The 17,354-nt window shown below is 32.9% G+C and overlaps 1 protein-coding gene across 2 annotated transcripts in view; it reads right to left on the bottom strand.

Moving 5' to 3' along the window:
* Positions 1 to 3,858, bottom strand: part of FAD6 (fatty acid desaturase 6) — a 31,544-nt gene extending 27,686 nt beyond the window's left edge. For both annotated transcript variants that reach the window (XM_089807285.1, XM_089807286.1), the window contains exons 1-2: positions 3,759 to 3,858; positions 3,564 to 3,630 (exon numbers count right to left, since the gene is read on the bottom strand). In XM_089807285.1, coding sequence (XP_089663411.1) covers positions 3,564 to 3,630; positions 3,759 to 3,812 — 121 coding nt within the window. In that variant the 5' untranslated portion in view covers positions 3,813 to 3,858. The remainder of the gene's footprint in view (positions 1 to 3,563; positions 3,631 to 3,758) is intronic.
* Between the last annotated feature and the right edge of the window lie 13,496 nt (positions 3,859 to 17,354).

Here is a 17,354-nt window from a genome sequence, read left to right as displayed (position 1 = left end):
AAGTCGGATTTCCAACCTTGCTTGGACTTTTTCCAAGTTAGGCAATTTTCAAATAAATTCTGAGTGTGAAACACCAATATGCAAACCACCAATTTCCTCTTATTTTCTTAATCTTCCTTGATCAATTCAAATCAGAATTCCAATCAATACAATCAGAATTCCAATCAATACAATCAGAACTCAATCATAAAAAAAAATTCTCTTTTTTAATCACAACTTGGGTAAGTGTTGTATGGAGTTGCAATTTTGTCAATGTAAAATCAGAAAAACGTAGCTTTGTGATGGGCATTTTTATCAAATTGGAAGCAGTAGTTTGGACAAGGTTTTGGATTTTGCAAGTGCAACAAAATTGCATTGTAGGGCGAATCACAATTTGACCAAATGCTGGACCATGACTTGACAACTTTAAAATCACCTCATGATTCACGCCACTAGACATTGACTTAGCTCTCAAACTGGCTCAGATTTCACATTTCATTGACCTTGCGACTTCAAAACCACTGCCAAACCTAGACTAAACCAACTATTCTACTGCCAAGCAAAAAGAGGGGGTCCCCATTTGCAATGGAGCAATGGTGTAAAAATGTCACAACAGGATGAAGAGTTGCCATATACAATCCCTCAACTGATGTGTCCTTTCCTCAATGCAAATCACTACTCTTCCCTGACCACCACTAGGTTTATTCAATTAATATGCTAGTTGATAATTATTGCCCCCTTGTTATCTCAGTCAGCCCTTTGAATTAAATTCCTGCCTCCTTTTAATTCCATTAGTCCAGGTTGGCCCCCCATATAGAAATACTATACTATTTTGTTTTTATTTTATTATTTTTTTGATCAGTCCTGCTGCCATCGCCTGAGTTTTGTGGCTGCAGCCCTATTTATATGGTTGCAATTCCATTTATTGGTGAGGACATTATTTGTGGGCAGAAAAGCATATGGCAGATCAAATGAATGTCATGATGGGACAGGTGCAGGAAGCAATTGACTCAACTGATGCTAAATGAAAAAAAATAAACAGCCATCCAAGACTGTGGAGGCATCTGTGGTTGCTCCTAAGGAAAGTGACAGGGTGGATCCAGATGAGAATGCTGATGGTAACTTGAATAGAAAACTTGTAGGTTGATTAGTCCTACATAGTTAAGTCTATTGTTTTGTTTGATGTTTAGTACTATTTGTGTACTTTTAATATCCCTGGATCTCATATTAAGCTGTCACTTGGCATTTGACAGCTCTTTAGTGATAATATGGTATTTCTTATTTTAGAATTGTAAAAAAAAATGAATACAACATCTAAATGACGATCAACATACATTAGATGTATGAAACACTGACTTGATTGTCAGTGTGGCTCTGCAACAAAACCAGAAATATAACCAGTTCAGCAATTTTGCACATATTTTGTCCTTGAACGATTGATGTCAATGCATGTGTGCATATGTATTCCTTCTTTGCAATGCAAATAGTGCTTACATAAGTATCTTTATGTCCCTAATTATGATAAATTCCCACTGCACTGTTGTGGTTGGTTAATTTTCTTTTTCTGTGTGTAGTTGTTCAAAGTTCAAACTTTGTATAGTTTGAGAGATATCCGAATCCTTAATTGTCTTCCAATCAACCTCTGATGAAACTTTTCATGTTTCGCCATTTGAGGCTTAAAGGAACTATAACTTCTCTCTGAAGTTGATTTTTGAAAAAATATTAAAAGCATTATTAAAATAAGAGAAAAATATAACCAAATGAAAATATTAGGCTCCCACTATCACTTACCATATAAACCACAGAGAATGGATTGAGAATTTATATAGCCATGTATCCCACAGAAGAAGTGGGAGTGTTATTGTCTTGGAACGAAATATATTTAGGAACTAGGTCCTTGTCATAAAAAGAGGCATCTTAAGAAGGTCAATCTCGAATATGCTCTAATGTTCCTAGATAGCCTAAAGATGTGAATGATGTAAAATTTTAGTATAGACATAATAACTACAAGACTGCGCTTTGTATAACCTTACATTGTTCTAGTTAAAATAATTAAACATCTAAATTTGCTATATGTCAGCATTTTAACATTCAATAGCATATTTCAAAGGAAAGAAAATTGCACAGTAAGCTTTGTGATATTTGCATATCTTTTCTTCTAATTGCCCATGGCCATCTTTCAGGTTCTCTTGACATTGTTTTGCAATCTTAGGCCCTATATTGTTGCAACAAGATCAAGGTTAACTCAGAGATCTATTAAAGATATATATTGCTACAATGATCGTTACCAAATCCAGTCAGAGTGAATGAGATATGCTTCTTGTAGTCGTATACATTGGCGAAGACACAAAATATGATGAATGTGGAGAAGAAACATGTATTTCCAGTGGCCTATCATCAAATTATGTGTTATGTTTCAAGGAGGCTAACACATAACTTGATGATACATAATGGCACATTTTAAGGCTAAAGGAATGTTGTGATAATATAGTTATTATAATATTGTATTGAGAATTATTGATAAAATTATGCAATAATATTATAATATAATTATATTATCTCAATAAAAATTTAATTATTATATTATCAATAATTATCAATATAATTATTATATCATAATAATTATATTATCACAACCTTTATGTTATTTATGTCGGTCTAAATCATCCTTCCAATGCTAACAACAACAGGGGATAGTTACATTCTTATCCTTTATTTTTGTACAAGTGCGTGTTAGAGAAAGAGTATAACTTTGAACACGCCGTAGGGGAAATTTATATATAGAATCCACCGAGGTTATTTTACTTTATTCTTCCTTTACTGACTTATCACTGCAATTCTGCTTCTATGGTTAAATAATGGACCACTGGGAAAACAAATATAGCTGTTCGTGAAAAGAAACATATTTTTCACCCCATATCAACTCAGACTTATAGTGTATATCAAAGTGGATGGATGGGAAACACTTACAGTGTCAGTTTTACAGATTTGTAATTATTAATACTTTTCCGAGAGTTATCCATCTTCAGATGAATGTAAAGTGCTCCAATAAGTATCCAAATGACTTGAGGTCACAATCACACCACAACAATAATGGAAGGACACAAGGTTCACAACTACTCTGTTGGATACTTATCAGTGCATATCAGATCTATGTTAAAGATAGATTGTTGCATACATACAACAAACATGTATGCGCGTATGCCCACCCAGCAATCACGCACCAATGATTTAACAGTTGGGAATTCTTTAATGGATCACTTGTTTACCAGAACAGGCTAAAAATGGTAACAGAGATGCAAATGTGAATTAAAGAGACATATTCTAAACCCTATCTGGCACTACACTAAAAGCCAGAAAAAGGATTTTGCATTTTTTTCCTGGTCATCTTGAATTTGTAGTGTTTTCTTAGCAACACCCAAACATACACATACAAATGTATTCATCTTTATTGAAAATTTCTAGCAATGACTGCATTGGCATATAACCGAAGCAACTCAACAGGTTTTCGCCAGAAGCCTATGATATGGAAAGGTTTAAAAAACAATAAATAAACATTTTTAATTTTCAGGAAGAAAACATACTTGAACGACCTAATGCAGAGAACCTGAGAGCACCGGCTTGAGTAGAAGTACGCCCGGTCTGTGGTTTCTGCAAACCAAACATTCAGTTATTTCTCAAAACGACAAAATTCAAACCAAATTCCTAAAAACCCTTATATTGTTATCAAATCTCTTACATGCAGAAGTTTCAAAAACAAACAGTTCGTGACTGTTTACCTTGAAATGGAAACCAAAATTGCCATTAGCAGTAAGGAGAGAGAAGGATGCCATGGTCTCTTCTCTGCTCTGCTGGGCTCCGCAGCGCAGATAATAAGACAGGCAGAGATGAAGGCCTTGTTAGTTCTTAGATTGGGCAGCCTCCACGTGGCATTTTACGTGGTCGGAGGATTGCAGAATCAAATTCTCTTTGTGCTAGAGTTACCCCGGGATTTCGTGCAGCCGATTTTTCAATTTTGTTTCTTATTTTCTGTATGGTTAAATGTCTGTGAATATGAAAACAAATTAAGGCTCGTGATCAATGGAAAACACTCCCAAAGCTAATCGAAACTTAGGAAATTTTACAATGACAATTTAATTCTACATTGAATATAGGATACATTGACGCAATTGATGCGATTGGTGGTTTAATAGATTGTTTGGTCACCTGATTAAAACCATTTTATTTCTCGTCTTGAAGTAAATGTATTTGCTTCTTCAAAATAAAAAGAAAGATAACAATTTTCCAAATTATTTAAAATTTAATTTGGTAAATTTTTAAAATATTCAATGAGTATGTTGTATTTAACTTTGTGTTATTATAAAAAATAGTGCAATATTTACTCAAAAAAAGTGAGGTTATGAAAAGGTCAAGAATCAAGAGTCTTAATAAAAGGGCCTAGTCTTGAAATAAGAAATATAGAATTTGGCCAAACAAAATTTAAGCAGTCATCTCTATGCCAAATGGAAGAGGATCGTTATCATTTGGCTTCTCCTAAATATCATTAGAGTTGAGTTATCAATTGGCCCCCACCTAATGAACACGTTATCTTGAGCATTCTCCTCTAGTGGTAGCTAAGTGGGATTTAGAGAACATGATGTGGTACATGAGGAGATTCATTAATGTTTGGTTCAATGTCCCACTAAGGAGAAGGCACTCACGAGGGCTAGATCATCCTCTATGACTAACAAAGTCCATGCGACTCTAAGGTATCAAACCATGAGAGTGAGACTCACAATCACCATGGTCATCCTATGGAAATGTAATGGAAATTATGATCCTTTTGCCTAATCCTAGTCTAATATATAATTTATTTTGGACTAACTCTATAGGATTGGGTTTAGTCTGTGATTACAAACTCATCATCTAAATTTGGATCTAACCATATGTAGTATATTAATGTGTTTCTTACCTAGTTATTATTCACATGGTGTGCTCTTTTCTTATATTTGATGACTTGTAATATTAAAATATCTAGGTTAGACCATAGAATTGTGTATACTAGATCAAAAATAGCAATATGGTGTATGGGACTTATCACTCTTTTTAAGGCGCCAAATCTAAGTGTTTTTCTCTTGATTCCTCTTTTAATGTTCAATGGGAGAAATTGCTTGAGAGGCGAGAGATTCTAAATGAATTCAATTTAATGCATTTGAATACTAGCACAACACTAAAAAAAATCCAAAATTTAGGTCAACTCAAAGTGAAAAAATAAAATGAAATAATTGATGCAATCATATTTCCATAATCCATTAGAAATATGTATAACAATTTTCTAGAATTTGTTTGTGTAAGAATTTTTAACATCAACGTTTTAGATCACACACAATGATCCATCATCAGGATGAAGGAGAGTGCAAGAGAATAGAAAAATAAGGCAACGTCAAGCCCACCACAAGTGCATGTACAAATAATTGATAAATGCAATATGTAGATGAATGCATCACTAGCTTATATATATTTAATAAAATATATAATACATCAAGAGATATCCAGTGCGAAGCTTCTATTACACTTAGGGTGAATATGATTAAAATAGGTGCCTCAAGAAGGATATCTCTTGGTGTATTTTTATATATAATAAAATAAATATAAACTACAAGCATTTACAACACAACATATAAGACATTAAATAAATTGATATATAATTATATTATATTAGGATTTAATAAGGGTCAATATTTTAATTAGGATTAGGGTTTAGGGTTAGGAAAAGGTTGGGGTAAGGATTAGGGTTTAGTGTTTGAGATTAGGATTAGGATAAGGATAAGGATTAGGATTAGGATTAGGATTGGGTTTAGGGTTTGGGTTATGATCTTATTTAGGATTAGGTTTATAGGTAGCATTTGATATCTAGGTTAGAGTTTAGAGTAAGGGTTAGGATTAAGGTTTAGAATTTATATTTAGGACTATAGTTAGAATGGTTGGTCAAGGTAATGATCTAGATCTTGGTTATTATTATGGTTAAGGTCAAAAAAAGGCAAGGGTTTAAGATTATTATTAGGATTTAGGATTAGGGTTATGGCTACATTTAAGCAATCAAGGAAGGAGAAATTTCTAGGAGAGATATCCAATCTTATAGCTATAGACAATATAATGGAAATGATACAATAAAGTAATAAATAACACCAAAAAATAAGCAATAGTGAAGTTCAATTTACATCAAGTTGGCCTGCAGATGTAAATTACAAATATGTAATGCCCCGCCAAGGGATCCAAAAGAATTAACCTAAAGTTTTACTAAGTTTGCTAAAAAAAATTATTTTTTTTAAAAGTAAGAATGTATAACATACACATCAAACACATAGTAGCGGAAGCAATAACATGTAATCATCAACAAACATACATAACAGGTTACATTCCTTAAGGATCCCAAGACGTTGAGTCACATTTAAATTTAATTAATTCTAAGTCTAACAACTACCACATCCACATGAAAGAATAATAAGAAAGTCCAATGTCCATAATATACATTTGCTCCGAATGCTTCTTGGCAAATTAATCCAGAATGCTCAATCATCCACTGTACATGTCACAGGGTATGAAAGGCTTAAAAGAATATACATATGTAAAAATAAAGATACATCATCCTCAAATCCATGATACAAAGTACAGTAAAATAAGTGAAACCATTCACCATACATGATACATCCATACATCCATAATGATAAAACATCTATCATAAAATCTAACCATCCATCATAATAATCCAAGAACATAGTGAAGGTAAATGCCAACCAAGAAAGCTCCAGCCACAGTGACTACGGACGGATCTCAATGGTAAGAGTAAAAGCACTACCACCCGACCACGTGGAACCTAAATGGTCCACTCCCACCGCGCTGAGGAGATAGTCTCAAGTCCCAAACAAGGTATCAAACACAAAACACAAGTACTCTCTAAGTCTGGGAAATCTTAAAAGTACACTAACTCAAAGGTTCCAACATAGATAGACATCTAGACCCAGAGGCACCACAAAGACACGTAGGGAACCTACTATGCAAGCGGGAAAGTGTCATCGCAAAAGTCATGTTGGAAGTTACCTGAGCAATCCCTTAGGAATCTCGGGTCCCCTGTGATCCTGTGGCCACTAGTATCCTCTCATACTGACGAGGCATACTACAGAATGCAAGGTTGTAACCAAGCGTTCTCTCTACCCCATCCTAGTCTGTACTAGCACTCAAGGCATGGGAGAGAACATACAGTTATCTTATTAGGTTCATTTAAGTCAGTATTTAGGTGAGATGTTTTCACTTATTAAAACAAACAACTTACAATGAGTCATGCCCAGAGCCACTTCGGGTCTCCCATCCCTCATTGCAAGCCACTTCCCGACACTACACATAGATAACCTACCCTAGGTTCATGAAATCTCAAAATCAAGAATCATAATAAAATCACCTCAGTCCTATACAAGCGACTGAAAACATCATAAATATAATCTATAATCATCACATCAGTTCTCCATGAGCAACTGAATAGCCTCAAATAATAATCATAATGATCACAACAAATCTCTATCAGCATCTGAAGGCATCAATGATAAATCACAATATCCTATGGTTCTCCAATGAGCAACCAGAAAGAATCCCAATAATAGAACACAAAACTGATCGAAGACTCCAAAGTGGTTAAGTCAAGTAACTCAAATACATACACCTCAGTCTCACACAAGGAAACTGAAAAGTAATAACAACCAGTAAAAACATCCATATCATAGAGCACTCCATTACATTACCATGGTCGGGTTAAGAAAGATCGAGACCAAATCATCATAACATCACATTCCCAACCCCGAGCCTCTGGTAACAACCTAGAAACTGGTCAATACTAGAACAAACCCCAAAACCTCAAAATATAGACAACAAAATAATCTCATAGAAAAACAAAGTCATCACACAGTTGGATTTGAACGATAATATACTGTTGAGTTAAGGTAAGGTTTATGTTCCAGTTTAATGTCTATTTCAAGTAACTAAGTTTTCGCAACTACCCCTTACGATTAACCCATTTCTATAATAACTTCCATTAAATCAATAATCTAAATCTACAATTTAATCAAATAATATCTATTAATAATTAACTTTAATTCAACTAATTCTAATTAAGTTAATTATTAAATATTAAACTATGTCAATAATATTTAATTAATTATTAATATATATTAATAAAATTTATTAACAATATTAATAATTAATAATTTTAATTCATTATAAACTAACTTTAATAGCATTACTAATCAATTACTAAAAATAAAATACAATTTATTAATAATACTATATTTAATAAATTGTATTAGTTATAATCTATTTTTAATAAATTAGAAATTAAAAATCATATTTAACAAAATTAACCCCGAAATGTCTTTTAAAAAAAACGTATTAAAAAACGTTTTAGGCCCGCCGGCCTGCAGACTGTGGTCTGCCGCAGCAAGGTACTGTTGCATCAGCAGTACCTGCTACCACAGTACTGCTATCGCGGTAGTACTTGTTGCGATGCGGCAAACAAAGGAAGGGGCGGTGGGGGGTGGTGGCCCCGCCTCCCCAAAACAAATAATTAAAAATAATTTATTTAAAAAAAAAAAAAAAATTATACTTTAAAATATATTTGCTTAAACAATTTTGTTTTTATATGTAAATTTTTTTTGCTTAAAGATTAAAATTAAATAAATAAAATAAAATTATATATATATATATATATATATATATATATATATATAATTTTTTTATTTTTTAAAACATTAACAATTGTAATCTAATAGAGAAAATAATTCCAACCCTACGAATTTTCTTTTTAATCTCAAAACTCTCCCCAATCAATTCTCTCTCGACTCCATTTTAATACAATCCTAAATCCCGATTTAATTTTGTTGAAGGATGTTCCTAAACAATTTTTCAATCTAGATTTACAAATGAAAACGAATAGCAAAAGATCCAGAATGAAGAAATGATACACTCAAGAAGACAAGATTCTTACAATCACGAAGTAGACAGAACATATTAAATTTCTTAAATCATTTAGGGGTCAAAATACCAGACCCTACCTGAACCTGATGCTAATACTCAATCCCCAAAACTGTAAGAGAACTCACTCCTCTTCAATAACTTTCTTCTGAAAATCTTTCCTAGAATTCTCCTTCTGAAATTTGCTTCCCAAAAACTCTCCCCAAAATTCCTGACTCCCAAAATTCACAGTCCAAATTCGTGTTTCTCAAAAATGAACCCCAAAGTTGTGATAAGGAGTTTTCTCCTCAAATCGGGGCACTAATTGTGCGTTCACCCGAGAGGACTCTTTGCTCCATTGAGTTAACTCTAAAATAAATTGTATTAATCTTTGCTTTATCTTTTTAATGCACATTAAGTTGAATCATTAAATAACTTTATTTAATATTTCACTTGACTTCTATTTTAAATTAATTTATTACTTTAATCTCATGTGCACTTTATAAAATTAAAATAACATTATTATTTTCTATTCTTTTATCTTTTAATTAATTTCTCATATTTAAACTCATGCTTAGATCATGCGATCTAGAAATCTTTAATAATTTAATATCTTTTCCACTTTTAATTTATTTAAGAAACTTTAGTTGATAAAATATTTATTAATTCAATTAATAATAGTATTTAGCATTTATTTAAAAATGAACTCTAAATATATTATTATTAAATTAAATAAATATTATCACATTCTAAAATTATACTTAAAACTTTTATCTCCAAATTCAAATCTTTTTATTTAATTAATTTCTTAATTAATTAAATATAATTAAATATTAAAATATCATAATAATTTTCTATTAAATTAAATCATTAATTAATCTTTTTAATTAGAATTAATTAATAGAAAACACATCAAGGACTCATAAGGTAACATACGAAAATCCATCATAGAAAAACACATACTAAATCAAGTAGAAAGGGTTATAATCACGAAATTACATCATTTGATGCATTCGGAGGGTACTTAACTCAGATACTTGTCCTAATTATCAATTAGGACAATTGGCTAAAGGGTTTAGGATTTGGACTTAAGAGTTTATCTCCCCTCTCTTACCATTGAGATAATGTGATAGGGTACGCTCATCTTGGCAATTCAGGGAAGTCGATACTCGGTACCTGCAACCTGCATAAAATCCACGCATGTACAAACACAATATTCTAAGCTAAATAGACAATGGTAGGCAGTGGTGCATCGCGTAGATCCCGACTAGCAGGTGACTACGACTCCCTTCCTTAACCACATCAGAAACACCATACATAAATAAAACAAACACGCACACCATACACATACAGTATGGGGTAAGTATCCATAAGAAAGCACATGTGATAATAAACCATCTAGCTAATCATCATCGATAACTGAAAACATTGAATAATCATCATACATGCATGAAATATAGAGTACCAAGTAATCTCATCATATAATAAACTGAGTGTAAAACAACAACTGATAATCTCTAAAATAATAATACTAATCATCAAACATAAAATTGGCCTAAAAGAGTTTGGCAAAGATAACTGAAATGCGACTTAGGGGTAGGCACTACAAAATATTCAATAGGCATGCATCAATACTAAGTACATAAGTGTTATTCTTGATCTTCACTTATCATATCTCTTAGTTATTCCTACTGCTTCCTCCTACCTAAACAAAAACTACTACCCTACTTCTATACAAGATTGCTAGCCACAAGTTGGCTTAATTGTTCATTAATCTCCAAGATAAAGAAACATGTTTAAAATGATATAGGCTATGACCCAAATCCATAACAACACCCCCAAATAGACACATCATGATGTGTGAACATATTGGAGGTTGCCACATAATTAACATCGTGGAATAATTGGTGAACCCACAATAGTGGGTTACGCTTTTTTGCCTAAAAGGACACTGAAATGTACATTCTAAAAATAAATGCACTTTCGGGCACATATTGTTGTTAAACTGTTACAAATTGGAAGATGAAGTAAATTAGAGTCTTTTAGTATTTTCTATCTATATTCTAGATGTATTTTCAATTTTTTTTTGGAATTGATTTGAATCATTTTTTCTTTCTCCCACAAAAATTGGTATGTTGATAAAAATAAGATTGTTAAAAAGTGACACTCACTTCATAGAGCACAATTTTCTAAAATAGATATCGAGTTGATTCTTTCAAATTTAGTTTTATAATATCTATATTTAGTGACTACAATTGGTTTCATGACTCCAGCTTGAGTATATTTATATTTTATTAATGTTTGAAGTTGAGTTAACTATAATTTTGACATACACTCACTTCATAGCTTGTAACATGTTGTATATTTGTCCAATTTCAATTTTGTGTTTTCTTAGACAGAATACTGCAATACCTAGTGCATAGATATTTGTATATAAAAAATCTCTCATTCATTATTTTCCTATGAACATCAAACTTAGAATATATGGTAAAATATCTATTGTTTGTAAAACTAAAAACATGAAGTTATAATAAACTTAATTTATATTAACATTATAATCATTGGAAAAACTATCTTGATTGGTACCATATTAAATAGAAAGGATGTAAAATGAATTCATTTGACCATTCAAAAGGTAAAGTGAAAGTGATATATATTGAGTATTTTATTATGTGTGAAGGAGACTCCACTATAGGTATGACTGAGGACTAGAGAGGCTATATCAAATATTTTAATTTAAGAGGCTTTGATCTAACCATTTTAATTAATTCCTTCAGATGGGACCTCTCAAGGCTTAAATCAACAAATTTTCTTTAAAATTTGTTACTTCAACACAAATTAGCATGTCCAAAGTGGTGTAACCCACTATTGTAGGATCACTTTAACACACCATTAGTATTTGCATGACATAAATCTCCATTGTAAGTTGAATCTTGTCAACCTAATTGTTAGAACAAGAAACCAAATATAATACCATACAAGTCATAGGATAACTTAATCAAGAAACATCAGATAGAGTTGTGAAGCTTGACATAGGATCTCCATAATGCCTAGAACACACCATAAGGACCACATAAGATAATGAGCCATCTTGACTAATCACTACCTAGAACACATAAAATTGCCCAATCAGAACAAAATGTAGACAAAATAAAAGTAAATATTTTGGAGGATGCAAGATTGCACCCAAGGATTCTTACACATTAGACAACCCCTGTGACTAGGAGATATTCCATAAGCAAAATTTATGAACATCTGATAAGATTCAAGACATAAAGCCCATGCTCATTCTTGACCCATATGCCTTCCTCATCTATAAGGTGTTGTTTATGTAAATGGTTGTGCAACTATCCAAATACACAAACCCAATATTATACCATCAAACATCATGTACTACTCTTTGTAATCACCCAAAAATGATCATCTAGACTATTAGCCCCCTTCTCAACATTTTTGCTAAATTATTAAATCATTTGCCTAGATCAAATCTTTAAAAATCAATTTATTTGATTTTATCCTATAGTTTGACCACTATATCCTAAAGTTCATATTTAATTAAAAGGAACATGTCCCCATTTAATTAAATAAAAGCACCCATTTCCCCACTTATCCTAAGTTTCACGCATAAAGTATTTTCCCCAATTTAGAAATGAAAGAAAAACTTTTTGTCTCACATAGAGATGCAAAAGTCAACTCTTTCTTATTGGTGGAAATGACCTTACACATGGATTGGGAAAAAGTAAACTCCCTACCCTTGGTTGGATCTTATTGCCTCATGATCTCAATACTTCTTTAAAATGGAGATCTCTCTCCTCATCTAAGGATCCAAATTTGAATTATTGTTATGCTGCAGGTTTTTCTTAATGTTTCTTGGAGCATTTCTGGGGAACTTCTATCTTCTCTCCTAGTCTTGCATAAGCATGCTAGCTTAGTTTCATAGTGCATTAGCATAGTTTCTTTTATGCAATAAAATAGCTCACATAGTTTAATTAGAAGGATTTGTAACACTCTCATATTGCTAGTTTAATTGCATTCTTTTCATCTCATTTAGCTAGTTGGATTGTTGCATCGCATTCCATGGATATTATTGGACACTAGCATCCTTACTTTTGTCTTTGAATCTCTCATCTAATGGTGTACTTGCAAGGGATTGCATCTCTTAGGCTCAGTTGAGAACCCTCTTGTGCTCATTTGTATTCCTTTGTACTCAATGACTAGGGAGCTCTAGGTGGCCATTTGGGACTCTCAATCCATGAGATCTCTCAAATAGAAGGACCTAGAGAAGTGCACATTTTGGTGTGTGCATTTTTTTATGCCCACCATGGGGTAGAACAACTCTATTTTTCCTCTCCTTGCTCATTTTTATCATTTCTACATTTTTTTTTGGTTGTTTTTATTTTTTGCTGACAAAACCATTGTGTGATACTTTTCCAATATCATGTGATATTTTTTTTATATACTGGTGCGATACTTTACCAGTTAAAATATTGCACGCAATGTAGGACTTTGTTGCACCACATTCACAAGTTCTATCATCCTCCTTAATATAGAGTATCACACGAACCTAAAATATTACCCAACAATACAAGAAAGTATAGCACGACAGTTGTGCAATGAAAATGATTGCCTAGTTTAGGGCAAAGGGAAGTTTTCATCTTTGATTGGTATTTTGAGTCATTACAAAATCTATTTTCAGGTTTTCTACACTCTTTGTTGTCTGACCAGTGGCTTGCAGGTTCATTATAGATTTTTTCTAACCCTTGTTGATATGCTAACTCATTGGTTTTGTAAGGTTACCTAGTTTTCTTACAAAATATTTATCAAAAGAACGCATGTCAAAGACAATTGCTAAAAGGGGCTACTAACATTTTTGCAAGGCTTCCTAAGAAAATAAAAATTAAAAAACCAAGTGTGCTTGTTTTTATTCATTTCAAGTGTGACATATACTAGTTGCTTTATTCTATTAGGCACATGAAACTTGTGAGTAGATTTCTTTGTTGGTAGGAGAGTATGCTCTTCACCCTTGTGGTGAATCAAAAATCTTGACCATTCATTGAGTCTTGAAAGTGAGTGGCATATTCCACTTTTTAGTGGTCTTAATTGACTTGTTTGTCGTGTTTGGGGGGAAGCATTTAGAATAGGAGAGTATGCTCTTCACACTTTGGGTGAATTAGAAATCTTGACCTCTAGGCATGGATCCATTTTGTTTCTATCTCCTAGTGAGATATTACATTTAGAGGGTCTTCTATTGGTGGAAAGATACCACTAGGAATGACCCAAAGTGGAAACGAGCACAACCCAGCTGACCTAACCCACTATAATCACAAACCCCTTAACAAAGGCCAAAGCCTTGGTGAGCGTAGCAGCTATCTTTGTTTAATAGAAGTGCTTGTGGGATTGGGACCATGAGGAAAGTACTAAGAAGGAATGCTTAAGGTACTCTTGTGGCCATGAGGTTTGTTACCTACCGCAAGGTAGGGCATCCTATTCATAGGTGCAAGAGGAGTGTTGCGAACAAGACCCTTTCTAAACACCATAAGATTAGAATCTACCCTTATTATCCTCTCAACATCTTGGTGCAAGGATTGATCCTAGTGGACCCAAATCACCCCAAGATTTTACACTCATGATTTGTGTTGCTTTGGTTGTGCCAATGACACCTCCATGACAAATCCAACATCTATTATGGAAAACCACTTTATGTGAGCCGATGGAGCATCAAGCGTGGGCCAATTTGCTGAGTAATGATCTACGACTTTAGGTAGTTTTGATTGGAATATGTTTTTGAATGTAACAAGACCCATGGAAATAATTTGGACATACACATGATGTTAGTGTTCATAGGGTTTTTTTTTTTATATCATAATTGCTTATGTTGGCAAGGTCACTTTGTCCCTTGTTCAATTGTTTAAAGACATGTTCATATCCCCAATTGTTTTCAGAATTTTGTGTTTACTATTGCAAACTAAAGTTCTATTCTGTCACGATTGTATTTTGGCTTGAAACACTCAAAAAGTTGAACTAAAATATAGATATATTAGGCCACGAGTCACACATTGCAGGGTTTATTGGTCCTTTGTCGTACGTATGTCTAAGAAATATTGTGCAATACTTCATATCTACAAAAGTATTGCATTTCTTTCATAATTGAGTCTAGATTGCATTTTAGTTGAATCAAGGGTGTTTTTCCCTAGTCCTACTATAGTTTGGTCTGAAATTTTCATGTCTAGTATGGTTTAAAGATGAAAAGATGGGTATAGTCTCTCAGATACAAAATTATTGGCACTCTTGTTCACTTGTCAAAAACTCAATTACCTTATTCTTTGGCTACTTTCTATTGAGCTTCTTGCCCAATTCTTAGTTGGAATCATTATTGTTATAAATTCTTGAGCACTCTTGATAAGCCACTGGCTTCATTCTATTTTTTGACAAGTAATCATTGTGACCATACAAGTTTTTACCCCAAAAGGCTCTATTTTATGTTACTATGCTAAAGAGTACTCCTTACATGTCGGTTGTGACTAGGCTCCAAGTCGATTAATGAAATCATCATTTGTTTACCTTTGCGCAATTGACAACTCCAACTATACGTTCACATAAGCAAACCTATGAGGAAGAACATGTTCTTTATAGGCAAGAAGAGGCTAACATTACAACTTGGCACAATCCACTATATCACTTTGACAATCTCTTTGATACCCCCTTTGACACCCCCAGGGTTGTAGACAACATTTCACTCACCATGAATCTCAAAGAGAGGAATCACCGCCTAGAGGACCGTTTCACACAAAATAAACTAAGATGGAAATACCATTTTTGCAAACAAAACCATGTGAAAACATGTTAGTATCTATCAAGATATATCACAACAAGATCATAAATGCTCATACTCCACTATACAAGTGTGAAAACTGAATTACATGACCAAAAGCATTAAAAAAATGCTCAAAAATACATTATGCAATACTTTTTACTAATAGTAGGAAATACTTTATGTTGTTTTGTATTGTGTGATACTTTGTCAAGTACTCATGTGATACATTTTGCTTGTGCGATATTTCACACCACGCCATGCAATATTTGAGTGCTCCTTGCATGAAAGAGGTTCCTATAGTCATGTGATACTTTATTGTATCACACGATATATCTTACAACTCTCATGCGATACTTTTAAATTATCACATGAAATTTCATACAAAACCTATACAAACCTACAAAAATGGCTCAAAAAAATCATCAAAATGACCTAAAAAGTGCAAAAAAAGGTAAAAACTTACTAGGGCACCATAGTCGACAGGTTGGTTATGCAATCGGTTGTGCTTGAAATGATGTCTCTTGGTCAAAATTCCTTCCTATGCCATCACTATCTCTCTCAAAAGGCTCAAAGATCTAAAAAATGGCTAAAAGACAAATGAATTGAAAATGACACTTAGACCCCTTATATAGTCTTCCGATCTAATTTTGACCTAATTTTTGAAGTCCTCGAAATTGAGAAAAACTTGCACCCCTAGCTAATTTCGACTTCCTAGATCCATTGTTGGGATCAAAATTGAAATTCAAGTTCATCTTGATGATCAAAATCATGTTTTAAAATTTCTTCCTTATTTTATGCAGTTGACTGACCTTCTGAGGCCTAATCTTCAAATCTCGCTAGAGCATCATCATTTCTTCATTTATTCATCATTTCTAAAGTTCTTTCCTCCTTCAATTCATTTTATTTTGCTTCCATATCATTCTTCTATTGTATTTGACCTAATTTTAATGCTTTATCTTTCTCAGTCAACTTCAATCAAATTGGGGATTTTATCACTTCCTTATGGTCACTCTTGGGTTTTAATCACTCATCTATCATCATCAACCTTATTTTATCTAAATTTGATCATATCTTTCTCATTTCTACATTCCCTTTACCTCATTTCAATTTTGATCTCGGGGGTGAGAATACTCTATCATCACTACAAATTGCTTACTTGTTATGGCTATCTATTTCTCAAGTGCATATGCTTGACCTTTCTAGTTGCTTCTGATTCGTCTACTTTTCTTGATGTTATTACTCTTCTTAATTTCTAATATTATTTCTTTCTCCTAGTGTTTAGTGTTGTTGCTACTAGGTTGCGCATTCAGGAGTTTCTATCTCCCTCTAAATTTAGCTCTTCAAAATCATATCTCTTTATCTGTTGCTGCCTACTTGGCTTCTTCAATCTCTGATGTAATGTGTTCACAAATCAATCACACATTAGTTAAAGAGAATCACCCAAAAATGGTCATCTAGACTATTAGCCCCCTTCTCAACATTTTTGCTAAATTATTTAATCATTTTCCTAGATCAAATCTTTAAAAATCAATTTGTTTGACTTTATCCTATAGTTTGACCACTATATCCTAAAGCTAATATT

This window comes from Cupressus sempervirens, chromosome 10, assembly GCF_028749045.1.
Source record: "Cupressus sempervirens isolate cs-2001-9-10 chromosome 10, ASM2874904v1, whole genome shotgun sequence".
In the NCBI taxonomy this organism is placed as follows: Eukaryota; Viridiplantae; Streptophyta; class Pinopsida; order Cupressales; family Cupressaceae; genus Cupressus; species Cupressus sempervirens.
Note: the sequence above shows the minus strand (reverse complement) of the source record. Positions and strands in the feature narration are given on the sequence as shown.